This window comes from Festucalex cinctus, chromosome 19 (assembly GCF_051991245.1).
Source record: "Festucalex cinctus isolate MCC-2025b chromosome 19, RoL_Fcin_1.0, whole genome shotgun sequence".
NCBI lineage: Eukaryota > Metazoa > Chordata > Actinopteri > Syngnathiformes > Syngnathidae > Festucalex > Festucalex cinctus.
Genome location: NC_135429.1, coordinates 2,550,547 through 2,564,958, shown reverse-complemented (window position 1 = coordinate 2,564,958; position 14,412 = coordinate 2,550,547). Strand labels below are relative to the sequence as shown.

The 14,412-nt window shown below is 42.2% G+C and overlaps 1 protein-coding gene across 2 annotated transcripts; it reads right to left on the bottom strand.

Moving 5' to 3' along the window:
- Positions 1-3,717: 3,717 nt before the first annotated feature.
- Positions 3,718-14,328, bottom strand: pex1 (peroxisomal biogenesis factor 1). Of its 2 annotated transcripts, none has more exons than XM_077507846.1 (24): positions 14,119-14,328; positions 13,110-13,259; positions 12,962-13,045; positions 12,772-12,886; positions 11,330-11,922; positions 11,135-11,254; positions 10,234-10,357; positions 10,024-10,130; positions 9,873-9,952; positions 9,660-9,795; positions 8,332-8,428; positions 8,085-8,255; positions 7,869-8,023; positions 7,130-7,325; positions 6,856-7,022; positions 6,649-6,783; positions 6,376-6,440; positions 6,072-6,214; positions 5,494-5,597; positions 5,272-5,436; positions 5,003-5,203; positions 4,490-4,669; positions 4,278-4,420; positions 3,718-4,197 (listed from the first exon to the last, which is right to left on the bottom strand). In XM_077507846.1, the coding sequence occupies exons 1-24, from the start codon at positions 14,218-14,220 to the stop codon at positions 4,125-4,127; spliced, it is 3,606 nt and encodes a 1,201-aa protein (XP_077363972.1). In that variant the 5' UTR covers positions 14,221-14,328; the 3' UTR covers positions 3,718-4,124. The 2 variants fall into 2 exon arrangements, with proteins under 2 accessions (XP_077363972.1, XP_077363973.1); XM_077507847.1 differs by having other exon boundaries at positions 7,136-7,325.
- Between the last annotated feature and the right edge of the window lie 84 nt (positions 14,329-14,412).

The following is a 14,412-nucleotide window of genomic DNA, read 5'->3' as shown; positions in this document are numbered from 1 at the left end:
TAGCACAAACACTAAGTAAAAGACACTTGGAATTGGCACAAACCCTAAGTAAAAGACACTTGGAATTGGCACAAACCCTAAGTAAAAGACACTTGGAATTAGCACAAACACTAAGTAAAAGACACTTGGAATTGGCACAAACCCTAAGTAAAAGACACTTGGAATTGGCACAAACCCTAAGTAAAAGACACTTGGAATTAGCACAAACACTAAGTAAAAGACACTTGGAATTGGCACAAACCCTAAGTAAAAGACACTTGGAATTGGCACAAACCCTAAGTAAAAGACACTTGGAATTGGCACAAACCCTAAGTAAAAGACACTTGGAATTGGCACAAACACTAAGTAAAAGACACTTGGAATTGGCACAAACACTAAGTAAAAGACAGTTGGAATTAGCACAAACACTAAGTAAAAGACACTTGGAATTGGCACAAACCCTAAGTAAAAGACACTTGGAATTAGCACAAACACTAAGTAAAAGACACTTAGAATTAGCACAAACACTAAGTAAAAGACACTTGGAATCACTACAAACACTAAGCAAAAGACACTTGGAATTGGCACAAACACTAAGTAAAAGACACTTGGAACTAGCACAAACACTAATTAAAAGACACTTGGAATTAGCACAAACACTAAGTAAAAGACACTTGGAATTAGCACAAACACTAAGTAAAAGACACTTGGAATTGGCACAAACCCTAAGTAAAAGACACTTGGAATTGGCACAAACACTAAGTAAAAGACACTTGGAATTGGCACAAACCCTAAGTAAAAGACACTTGGAATTAGCACAAACACTAAGTAAAAGACACTTGGAATTGGCACAAACACTAAGTAAAAGACACTTGGAATTGGCACAAACACTAAGTAAAAGACACTTGGAATTAGCACAAACACTAAGCAAAAGACACTTGGAATTGGCACAAACCCTAAGTAAAAGACACTTGGAATCACTACAAACACTAAGCAAAAGACACTTGGAATTGGCACAAACCCTAAGTAAAAGACACTTGGAATTAGCACAAACACTAAGTAAAAGACACTTGGAATTGGCACAAACCCTAAGTAAAAGACACTTGGAATTGGCACAAACCCTAAGTAAAAGACACTTGGAATTAGCACAAACACTAAGTAAAAGACACTTGGAATTGGCACAAACCCTAAGTAAAAGACACTTGGAATTGGCACAAACCCTAAGTAAAAGACACTTGGAATTAGCACAAACACTAAGTAAAAGACACTTGGAATTGGCACAAACCCTAAGTAAAAGACACTTGGAATTGGCACAAACCCTAAGTAAAAGACACTTGGAATTGGCACAAACACTAAGTAAAAGACACTTAGAATTAGCACAAACACTAAGTAAAAGACACTTGGAATCACTACAAACACTAAGCAGAAGACACTTGGAATTGGCACAAACCCTAAGTAAAAGACACTTGGAATTGGCACAAACCCTAAGTAAAAGACACTTGGAATCACTACAAACACTTGGCAAAAGACACTTGGAATTGGCACAAACACTAAGTAAAAGACACTTGGAATTGGCACAAACACTAAGTAAAAGACACTTGGAATTAGCACAAACACTAAGTAAAAGACACTTGGAATTAGCACAAACACTAAGTAAAAGACACTTGGAATTGGCACAAACCCTAAGTAAAAGACACTTGGAATTGGCACAAACCCTAAGTAAAAGACACTTAGAATTAGCACAAACACTAAGTAAAACACACTTGGAATCACTACAAACACTAAGCAAAAGACACTTGGAATTGGCACAAACACTAAGTAAAAGACACTTGGAATTTGCACAAACACTAAGTAAAAGACACTTGGAATCACTACAAACACTAAGTAAAAGACACTTGGAATTAGCACAAACACTAAGCAAAAGACACTTGGAATTGGCACAAACACTAAGTAAAAGACACTTGGAATCACTACAAACACTAAGTAAAAGACACTTGGAATTAGCACAAACACTAAGCAAAAGACACTTGGAATTGGCACAAACACTAAGTAAAAGACACTTGGAATTGGCACAAACACTAAGTAAAAGACACTTGGAATTAGCACAAACACTAAGTAAAAGACACTTGGAATTAGCACAAACACTAAGTAAAAGACACTTGGAATTGGCACAAACCCTAAGTAAAAGACACTTGGAATTGGCACAAACCCTAAGTAAAAGACACTTAGAATTAGCACAAACACTAAGTAAAACACACTTGGAATCACTACAAACACTAAGTAAAAGACACTTGGAATTGGCACAAACACTAAGTAAAAGACACTTGGAATTGGCACAAACCCTAAGTAAAAGACACTTGGAATCACTACAAACACTAAGCAAAAGACACTTGGAATTGGCACAAACCCTAAGTAAAAGACACTTGGAATTAGCACAAACACTAAGTAAAAGACACTTGGAATTGGCACAAACCCTAAGTAAAAGACACTTGGAATTGGCACAAACCCTAAGTAAAAGACACTTGGAATTAGCACAAACACTAAGTAAAAGACACTTGGAATTGGCACAAACCCTAAGTAAAAGACACTTGGAATTGGCACAAACCCTAAGTAAAAGACACTTGGAATTAGCACAAACACTAAGTAAAAGACACTTGGAATTGGCACAAACACTAAGTAAAAGACACTTGGAATTGGCACAAACACTAAGTAAAAGACACTTGGAATCACTACAAATACTTTGCAAAAGACACTTGGAATCACTACAAATACTTTGCAAAAGACACTTGAAACCAACCAACTAGCTCTGCAAGATTGCACAGCACACTGCTGCATATCTCGCAACAAAACAGACAAAAAAACATTGCACCATCATACATTCAGTCCACACTCATTCCACACTTACCTGTTGATCCAACACGTTCATCTTGAAGTCCTCATTTAGTGAGTGGAAGCATCCCATAAGTCTGCATCCTGTGGCTTCTGCACTTGTTTTGTGGCCTTCAATCACTTTGTCTTATCGTCCATCCTGCTAAACAAGCACAAAAAATGCACATCGTGACTTTGATGGCTGTCACTTCTATTTTTGCTTCCAGCCCTGTTGTTATTCACAACAATTGGAAAAGAAAAAAAAAAACACGGCCAACATTAAGTGCCAAGCAAAAAAAGGGAAATAGCAAAACAATGTGCCAAGTAAAGCGAATGGGAATGTTTTTTTCACATATGCTCAAGCACTGTCGTATCAACTCAAACGTTAAAATCCTGCAGCAGAACACGACTGGGAGCCATATTGCTTGTGTTCGCACTCACCTGAGTCCATCCGCATGTGGTCGCCATTTTTTGCCATCCCTGTCGGCTGCCCTTGATGAACCACCTCCTGCATGCCGAGCCAATCAAAGCCAGCCTTCTTCTCGACTGCATCTGAAAAGCACTTTGCAACAACCTGTGCTCCATGTAAGGAACAAATTAGGGATTAGTAAGGTGAGTGCGGAACAATTAATACCACAAAAATACAACAGGTTCATCCTAGAAGGTGTTTGGTTGCAGGTAAACCACTTTTTCAATTAATTGAAATAAAAAGCATCTTGCAAATTGGCCTAACATTTGACAACATGCATTGATGACAGGGCCCCCAAAGGGCCAACAGATTGCCACAAACCACGTATCCTTCACATTACCACTGCACCAATGACAATTCACTAACTCAAGTTCCCCCCACCAAAAAAAACAAAGCATATGTATTTATGCCCATATTAAAACTGGTAATTTATTTTTTGAGAATACTTGATACAGAATAATCCATAGATGCATTGTTGCATTGTCATAGCTATTTTTGCAACATGCCAGGAAAAAAAAGAAACCACTATATGAAAATTTTGGAAATGAAATGAAATGTTGAGTTTTCTCTGTACTTTCAGATTGAAAGGGGGGCGGATCAGACAAGAGAAAAGTCCATGGAAAAAATATAATAATGACCTGAAATATCATGCAGGCTCCCTTTGCACAATTACCTGAAGCATCGAGATTATGCTATCTAGTGTTCAAAAATTTTCACCAGTTCTCCTTTGAGTCACCCTTGGCACTTTGTACACAATGTACAACAGTTCAAGGAATTGCAAACAGCGATTGAACTTTTGAGTGCATCATCATGCCAGCGTCACACGTTGCCCTGGTTGAAATGTGAGCATGGTGGTTCTGCCTTCAGAAAAAGCCGTATACCTGCAAACGCAAACATCCACATTGGGTTTGTTGTGTTTTGCTGTGTGTGTCTGTCATGTGTCAGATGTTGCTCCACCCACAGCATTGTGTATCTGCTCCAGTCATCCTTGCTGAGTGACGGCCTCGTGTCATCCAAAGCAGCAAGGACATGGCGACGCCGCAACAGGAAGCCCAGCTGGCTGGACCTGGACCTGGACCTGGGCCGGACAGACGCTCGCTCCCCCTGAACACAAGTTTGCAGAGTGCGAGTAAATGCGACAAAGGAGTGCAGTATAATGGGCAACTTGCATACGTTGACTCTGCAGTGATTGATCTTGATGCACGCCACTTCCTGCTGGAGGCGCCGCAACTGCTCATCGCTGAGCTCCTGGAAGCCACTCTGGAGGGAAGGCATGGCAAGGGGGGGCAGCGCAAAGCCAGGCTCAGAGTCCAAAATTTCCAAACCATGTCTGGAGGCAGTGGAGCACAACCCCTGGAAAAAAATGGCAATTTTACACAAATGTCAGCCAGGATCTCATATCCTGTTTCTTTTTGATTGTCTACACAAGCTCTGGTCATTATAGTCATCTTCCACAGCGCATGGTGGGTGTAATGGCTAAAAAATAAATAAATGGAAGTCTAGTCTGTCAGAGCCTAAAACGGGCTACACACATTGAAGGACCCCTTGAGAATGCTCCCCAATATGGCTGCTGCCTGCCTAAATTTCCCAACTTCCTGTCTCTCAGGCATGACTACATTGGCTTTCAATCTGGGGCTCAGATTCTAAAGTGTTTACAACTTTCCGTACGACACTCGTGGTACATACATTTTCTTCTGCAGACTCAAAGGATCTTCCGAAGTGCAGCCTCCAGACGTCGCCGCTGTTTGGTTGATGCTGTTGTTTGTCTGACACTTGAAGCTCAGCAGGTTCCAGGCTGACGCCGTCGCCGTCATCCGGCAACTCATCAGAGCCGCTGCTGTTGTTGGGGAACGCCATGGAGGACAGGCTCATGTCACACGTCGTCTCCTGAAAGCAAAACGACATCATGCCCTCCGCCAAGGCAGTTGCACCAAGTAGCGCTCGTTGTCACGTACATGCGGCTGGCTGCCATTTAGTGCCTGCAGCTGGGCGTTGTACAGAAGTGCTTTCAGGTCCGCCCCGGTGAAGCCTTCAGTCCACGCCGCCAGCTCCTCCAGGTCCACGTCGGGGGCCAAGTGGACACCATTGCTCAGAACCTTCAGGATGGCCAAGCGGTCCTCCTGCAGAGTAGGAAGGTTGCTAAGGCGGCCAAGAAGATTACATGGGCGTGGTCAGACCTTGTCAGGCGGAGGGCAGTAGAGCGACTTGTCCAGCCGGCCTGGCCGCAGCAGAGCTCGGTCAATGAGGTCCGGACGACTGGTGGCAGCCAGCACATAAACACCTGAAAGACAACATGAGAAACTCTCACAGATCCACATTCAAAAGAGTCAAGTTGAGAGTTCTAGGTAAGGTTTTAAGATACCATTTCATGGTTAAGGCTTTAAACCAGAGTTCATGTTCCCATTCAGGGCTTCAAACTAATGCTAAAATTTAAAAGCAGGTGATAGTGTTTCAAAGTGCAGTAAGAGTTTCAGCCTCATTAATTTCAAGGTGAGGTTACAGTTTCACATTATGTTCCCGAACTATAAATTAGGGTTTCAAGTTGCATTGATGGTTTCGAACAACACAGGTGATGGGGTTTTTGTCTATGTTTCACAGGAGGTCTGTCACGATAACACACCGCCTGAGGAGCAAAGAATTATTGCATCCAGTAAACTTATTGAGCTCATTTTATTCTTAGCATGCAATGAGTTAAATATCACAACAGTCCTATTTCAGTGTTGTTTCAAAGTAAGACACATGCGCTCGTGCCCACCTTGCAGCCCCTCGGCGCCATCCAACTGAGTGAGAAGCTGGTTGACGACACGGTCGGTCACACCCGTGCTGTCATGGCCCCTCCTGGGCGCCAGCGAGTCAAACTCATCAAAGAAGACCACGCAGGGCTTGGCAGCCTGAGCCCTGTTACATACAGCAAGATCAGTGTCAGCATCTTGTGGCCAAGGTGGTGATTTACACTTTTCAGCAGCCCTGGCTTAAAACTGCCAACTTGGAGAACAAGCCTCCATGCCATCATCTCAAGTGCTGTTGTGAGAATGAGATGAACATTAAGCCCCCCTCACCTCTGGAAGACATCACGCACCGCCTGCTCGCTGGCGCCGATGTATTTACTCAGAAGTTCTGGACCCTGAAACACACATTTGAATGAACACACTAACCAGAACAGCACAAACAACGCATGTGAAGGGTGACAAGCTGTAATGAACACAAAAAAAACAAAATGCACACACAAATGCACTATGGCAACTCCTCTATTGGTACATGGAAGCGTGACTTAATTAAATGATCAAGCTGGCTTACAGTGGCTTGAAACTCCCACCCCACTGCACACATACTTTGATGCTGATGAAGTTCATGCCGCTGTCTTTGGCAACAGCTCGGGTCAGCAGCGTCTTTCCAGTGCCTGGCGCCCCGTACAACAGAACTCCCGAGCGATGTCGGATGGGCAGTTTGGAGAACAGGACCGGGTACTGAAAGGCAACACTTACTGTTAGCGCCTGCCAAAGCGCACAGCATGCATTTGGGTGCGCTCTTCGAGCAACCTTGGCAGGTAGCAAGACGGTGTCCATCAGCTGCTGCCGCACTTCCGTCAGTCCCCCTACCGTCTCCAGCCCCCCTCCGCTGTGACTGTGGAGGTCCACGCCCCACCGAGAGGGTGGGGTGAAGTCCCTGAGAGCCTGGTCAAAGTCCTCTTGCAACAAACTCATTTCTGGACACACACAACCCAGCGTTTACATCCACACGTGGTGACAACTCTCCACGCCAACCAAAGCTAAAAATTAAAGTAAAAGGGATTGGGGCATAATTTATGTTTACCGTTACCAGATTGGTCTGTTTGTTGTTGGCGGGCAACATTGGCGTGGAGGACTCGTTCCAGCAACAGCAGCAAATCTTGAGGGAGGTAACCTTCCGTCTCCTTGGCAACAGACACCAAATCCAAGTTGGCAGAATCCAGCTGGGGCGGGGCACACTTTGTTTGGATTGCACGAAAAAGGATGTCCTCTCTTTGGGTCTGCACACAAAGGTGATTTTAGTTAACAAAAGCTAACAAAACAACGCCAACTGCAATCCCAGGACAATTTCATTAACATCAGAGAATAAAAGCATAAACTGAAACTGCCTTCAATGTTCACAAAACTATTTTTATGTTGAAGAAAAGTCCATTTGTATCAGTATTAACCAGACAAAGGACATTTGACATTGCGTCCCACAAAAAAATACTGCCATCATCTCGCAGCAGCCAATAGAAACGCGCCTTCAGGTGATGTCACTACAAGGTGGCAATTTTGAACACTTGACTGTTAGGTCCAATGATTAATCTCACCTTCTTTCCCATAACAAAAATAAGCTTTTTTTTTTGTTTGTTTGTTTTTTGCTGAAACTAAGATAGACCAACCGAACCTCCCTGAAAGCTCAAAACAACTTAAAAACTGGCTGAAAATGAAGATCCCTACACTACAATAGCCCTGCTACACTCACACCCACACAGGCAAAGTCAACAATGAGCCTGCAGTCAGATAGCCAAGCAGCCAGTTTGATGATTTGCTTTATCTACCTGGTCAGGTGGTTGAATGTGCGTGAAGGCCTGGAAGAAGTGCGCTCCTTGTACTTGAGTGAGCGTGCCATGTAAGGAGTTTTTGCTCTCGCTGGTCACCACCAAACACATCAACACGTCGAGTTCCACCATCTCGTTCACAAGGTCCAGCAAGCCTGCAGCAGCATGTGATCGTAAAACAACAATACAACCAAGTGAATTGTGCTGTGAATATACTTTGCGCAACGTGCAGGTGCAGCAGCGCCTCAGGGCCGCGCTCGTGTTCAGGTGAGGTGGGCACCCGAGTCACATGGTCCAAGTCGTCCAATAGGACCACAGAAGGCTGCTTCCATTCCGCCTGCGTGAAAATGTCCCGCAACGTCTGACGAATCGTCTCCGCCCTTTTGCCTACCAGAAATAATTTGCTGTTAGAGTAAAAAAAGAAATGATACTGTGGTGTGTGGATGGCTTTTCAGTGAACCACCTTGTAGCTTTTTACACTCCACAACTTCCACATGCGCATCCAAGTCGTCTGCTGCTTTCCTGCAGAGGGCGCGAGACAGGGCACTTTTCCCACTGCCCTACAGAAAGAGGCCATGCACACGTTTGCCAGTACACAGATACACATCGCTAATTTTTTTTTTCATCTTTTAAAAAAACTGTATATTTTCTTAAAAACTATAATATTATACTGTGACAGTGCTAAATGTTACCCACAAGGAAGCATTATATACTAACCAAATTACAATTTGACTTTGTTTAGTCAAAAAAAAACAATTTATACTTCATGTACAACACTTTGTATGCAGCAATGCCTGTTTTTAAAGCGCTTTATGAATAAAGTTGAGTTGAGAAAACCCTCCAATTCTGTTCTTTTCTTTCTGAAATGCATCTTTTTAAAGTGTTTGGGAAAAACTAATTTCTCTGAAAAAAAATTCAAGTACCTAACCTCTACTTTTTTTTTGCTGTGCTCCTGAATAATCCGCCCCAGATAAGTTGCTTGCTGAAAAATTATGCTGAAGAAAATACTCATCCCACCCTCTCATTGAAATGTTCTTTCTTTTTTTTTTATTAAAAAAAACATTCCTGAAATTTCTCCCCGTCATGCTTACTTTTTCTTCCTGTCAAACAGATGTATCCCCCCCATTTTAGATGAACTGGCAGGTTTTTGCCCACATTTAATGCATGAATATTATGGGTGACCCCCCCTTTTATTCCTGACTGGGGGAAGTTTCTTGTAAAAGTGGGTTTCCCTAAAAAGAACATTGAAAAATGCATAGATGTTAGAGCTGCACGATATTGGAAAAACATGCGATATGCGATATACTTGCTGAACATAGCAATATGGATATTATTGCAATATTTAGCGTATCTAAAGAAATTACATTTTTATTGTCTAATGAAAGAAAAACATTTTTGCATGCAACAAAATAAGCAACCTTAATGTAATCTTAGTTAATTAATTGTAATTATGTCTTGATAATTTTCAACTGTCGGATGGCAATGCACGTTTTAGTTAGCATATGCCTGGCCAAATTCATATAAAAAGCATAAAATTCCATATAAAACTTATTGCTTGCCTTTGCGATATGCATATTGCAAGGGCCAATATCGCGATATCGATATTTTTTCGATATATTGTTCAGCCCTAATAGATGTTATTAGTGAAATTGCAATAGTCCCAATAAAGTGGTTTGAGTTTGTAGCCAGTCTAACACATTTGTTAAGCGGTATCGTGAAAATGTGCTTGTGGAAGCCAAGCCTCCGTGCAACAGGAAGTAGACACCGAACAAACACATGCCATCATCTCACTTTGGTGCCGGTGATGAGCAGCGCTCCACCTTTGAGTCCTCGCCCAACGCCTCCCAGCAGCTCTCTGGACAACGGAGTAGCCAGCAGACTGTGTGAGATGAACTCAAAACTTCTTCTGCTCAGCTCATCCACACCGCTGCAGACACAGACAAACTTGCTTTAATAGCAAAAGTGCTCAAAAATAATAATAATAATGTTACTCTGTTGTCTCACCCAAGAGAATCAAGCGAAGGGAATTCTTGTTTTGGCAGGTCCGCATCAGTGGCTGGTGCAGACGCCGGTTCTCGGACTACCTGGATGTGGAACGTAGCAGATGAGATGGTGATGGCGTGAACTCATTTATGCCAGAACAAATCCAGCCAACCTGGATGTGATTCTTTTGTAGGATGGAAGGTGACAACAGAAAGAGCTGGTCCGGCAGGTCACTCTCAGGTTGTGGTTTGAGCACCGTGACAGCAAACTCCAACTTGTCTGGAAGGTGAAGACCAACATTTTCAGGTGCCTTGTGGTTGAAATGAGCATCTCGGGAATTTTGTTGTTGTTTTTTTAAACAAAGCAAGTAGTTATGAATTACCGTCAGTGACGCGTAGGAAAACGAAGCCAACTCGTGGTGACAAGCAGGCCAAAGGTTGGTGAGTCTGAGTGTGAAGCCAGCCCAGGAAAGCCGTCTGGATCGCCTCCTCCTCAACTTCCTCCGTCTCAAGAGCACAACACACGTTTTGGAAGGAAAACATGATTGAAATAGAACAGAAGACCAGACTATACCAGTAGAATGGGGGCAGGGGAGAGAGATTTTATTCCCACAATGTTTACTATATTTTCTAAAAAAAAATACAATATTCTAACATTACTGATCCTTTTCTCTGAAATAGTTTCACATTTACAATGGAAATAAAAGCCTTTTTTTTTATGATTTGGTGACATTTTTCTTGAAAAGAAAAACCTTTTGGGAACAATTATTGCTTTTCCCCCAGAACCATCTTGATGAGTTTCGCACACACACAAAAAAAAATCTGGCTTTTCTAGGGGAGGAGACAAAAAAATCTAATTTACTTTCTTTAAAAATCTGACTCTCAAAAAAAATATTAACTTTTACTATGTTTCCTTAAAAAAAAATAAAAATCTTTTACATTACATTACATTTTTTACAGGAGAACAAAGAACTGTTCTTGGAATGTTTCTGCTTTCCCTTAAGAGATGTACTACTTTGCTAAATGATTTTGCTTTGCTAGTAAGATTGCCATTTTCCCCAGGTATAAAAAAAAAGGCAAATATTGCTATTTTCAGTTACATTTCTAATGTTTTATCCAATGTTACAATTATTTATTTTATTTTTTTACTCACTTTTCACACGAGATTAGTACCTCCCCCCTAGAAGAAACGCTGATGTTGCTATGTTCTGAACTTGAGAAAAGACATTTCGAATAAAGACCAACATGAGTTGCTCCTGTCTGTTTCCCTTGCTTGGGACTCACCAATGGATTTCGAGGCTGTAGCTGAATGGAGGTCGCCTCTTTAATGCTTGATTTGACTGGCTTTATTCTTACTGCTGAATGTGGGAGGATGTTGAGCCTGCTAACCAAGGCTGGAGGAATCTGTGGGACAAAAACAGAGAGCCAGTTTTGAGCAGAGAATAGTGTGTATGACTAAATGATATTTGTCTGTCTCACCCAGACTCTCCCACAGTGGATGTCTCCGTCCATGTTTCGCCTTTGCATATCAGTATCATGACACAGTAAACACACCACCGTGTCCTCCTGGCCTTTCGCCTCCTCTCCGCCATCTCCCGTGGCGTTCTTCTTCTTCTCTGCCTTGACTCTCTCCTTGGGCGAAGGCACTTTGGAAAGCAACCCATACGTCATCTCCGGCTGATATCCCGCAATGTCCATATTCGCAGCGTGGCTCAATGGGAAAACGTGAAGCACGCCTGGCGCCACGTGGCCGGCACTGGAGAGAGGCGGCGGCACATTGCCGCATACTCTGTAGAGGGCATCAGCGAGCAGGACAGGGATCTCCGGTAATGATGGGAGCTCCCGAACCTGGTCTTGAGTGCCTTTTGTCATGTAGCCAAACAGACTTTTTAGACCCGCTATTCCACCCCACTGCTGACTCAAAGATGGAACAGTTTGAAGAGGTGGTGCGGGTGTGGGGTCCAAGTGGAAACGGGAAGACTCCTCGAGACGGCTGGTGTGCTTCTTGGGAGTCACCACAAGCTCTGTGAAGGGCTCCAGGCGACCGTAAGGCACTGAAGGCGACAAAGAAGCTGCACAAAGGACAGCTGAATCAGCCATTTTGAAAATGTAGCCGCAAAAAAAAAAAAAGCAGTCAAGACAAGTCTTTTTGCTGTTTTTTTTTTTTTTTGCAACAGCAGTTATTCCCATACAGTCCAAAATAAAAAAAAAAATAAAAAAAAATAAAAAACAGAATAATTGAACAGATTTTTCCTCGGTTGAAAAAAATATTCTTTCATTTCAGTGGTTCAATTCAAAGAGTACGGAAACTCTTGTATTACACAAATTCATTAAACATGAGAAAAGACCTTTTTGCTAGGAAGTTCCAAACTGATTTCTTGCTCTCAAAATCTTCTGGCCTGTTCCTTATGTAATATTAAATTTTCTTATTGTGGTGATTTTTGGCATTTGTTAGTCATACGCTATATACAGTCACGCAAGAAAAAAATAAAAAATAAAATAAATAAATAAATATATATATATATATATATATATATGTTTGTTCTTGCAACATAATTTTCTCAAACCACTCAGTTGTATGATGCTGCTTGTAAGATTACTATTATTTTATCCAAAAAAAATTAATGCATGTTTTCCTAATTAAGGTGTTTTATTTTTATGTGTTTACTTTCTTTTCTCTCTCTGACAAGATAACCATTTTCTTGAAAAATTTAAACATATATGTTTGGACTAGTACTACTTTTTCTTAAAAATTTTCTTTAACAATTTGCCCCGAAAAAAAAAAAATTTCATAAAAACAATTAAAACCTCAATTCATAATCATAAAAGCTCTACTTGGTTTTCAGGAAGAATACACAATGTTGTACTAAAGAGTTTACACCGTTTTTGGGGGAGGGGGAGAGTTTTGCTGCATTTTGTACCTATTTGGGTGTAGATGACTGTGTGGGTATCCACCCACACGGGGAAAACAGCAGCTGGGAACACCACTCTGATCTGATCCAGAAGCTTCTGCTCCAGCACACCACTATGGAGCTCCTTCAAGCGTCAGGACACATAAAGCACACCATGAAGCACAATTTTTCATCTCACTGAAGTCATACCACAACATACCAAAATCTCCCAGTCATCGGCCGACACTGGCTCCACAAAGACTCGGTGCACCGACGACACCTGCTGACACGTCCTCACGAACCCCTGAGGAGCACAGCAATCGTATTTACCTGCAGTGGTCACACGACAACAACAAATGGTCTTTTACCTCCTCTCCGTCCCGCAGGCCCAGCTTCTCTGCCAGGTGTCTGCACAGCTCCACGTGGTGACTGTCCAAGCCAGAGTTACTGCTGCTCAGAGTCCAGCTGAGGAACACAGGAGGGCCGCCGTGACTGCTGGATAGCTCCAAGGCCTGATTCTGAAACAAGTCACTGCCATTATCGCTGGAGGACAGGAAGCAGCAAAAGCCATCTGAGCTGTGCACCGTGTAAAAATGTGGCCAAAGCACTGATGAAATCCGGATAGGTCAATGTGTCTATTTTACATAATATTCCTAATTGTGTGGATTTTTTTTTGGTGCCTTTAACTATTAATTTTTTAAAATTAAACAACAAAACACAGGTTATAGTTCCTCATTCATGAAGGCATCTTCAATTTGCACATTACAAATACTTGCTCTATCTTGCTAGTTAGTGAACTATTCCATCTTCCCACGCATATCTGCATACTTGACTCAAAACAACCCTGATGGTGTGTTGTGGGGAGGATGAGGCAGGAACCCAGTAAAGTGGAGAAAGTGGGACCAAAACTACCAAAAGTTTAATCATTTACCACCAGTGACAAAGAATGTGCATAACTGGCAAAGTATTAGGGGGAGATGCTGTAGAAATTAATTGCCGTGACACGAGTAACGTCTTTCGTCACCAAACTGTGGTCAGTGGCGATCAAACAATTGGTGAAAGTGATGGAAATCATTCTTCTCAAGTTCACACAGTTTAGTTGAGAATTTCAGACGGACAAATTTTGCTCTAATCGAAGGAAACTGATAGCTACATCACGCAGCTAACATTATTTTCGTTCATTTACACACCGCATTGCGTGTGCGTTTATCTTTTGCTGGGAATAACATTGGTTTACCGCTAACTACTTTTGTTAACTGGGAATCTGCTCGGTGAGATATATAACATCTAAAACGTGTAGGCGTCTTTCAGTCAAGTGTAAATGTTTGGCCAAACTTCTGAGTAGGTAGCCACTTCGGCTAACTGTCGCTAGCTTACCTCGTTGAGCGACAGATGAGAAATTAGCTTAGCTGGCAAATGGAGGAAGCAGTTTTTTGCGTTGATAAACACAACCGTCACGGGTTGAATGCCACTCAACATGTTGTCACGCAAGTGAACTTTGACTAAATCATATTGTGCCAGGTGAAAAACTAATCGTGCTAACAACTCCCGTCGACGCGCTCCAACAGCGATTGGTTTAGATATAGGAAGCGCATTTGCCAAGTGTTTCAAAATAAAATCTATCGCGGTTTAGATTCGTACATTGCCGCTGCTGTCGAAAGGGGCCTCGTA

Excerpts from the sequence above, each read along its gene's own strand:
- pex1 (XM_077507846.1), bottom strand. The coding sequence starts at position 14,220 with ATGTTGAGTGGCATTCAACCCGTGACGGTTGTGTTTATCAACGCAAAA. Across the intron at positions 13,046-13,109 it reads GCCTGCGGGACGGAGAGGAG|GGGTTCGTGAGGACGTGTCA; the intron begins GTAAAAGACCAT and ends TGTGCTCCTCAG. Across the intron at positions 8,256-8,331 it reads GGAGTGTAAAAAGCTACAAG|GCAAAAGGGCGGAGACGATT; the intron begins GTGGTTCACTGA and ends TATTTCTGGTAG.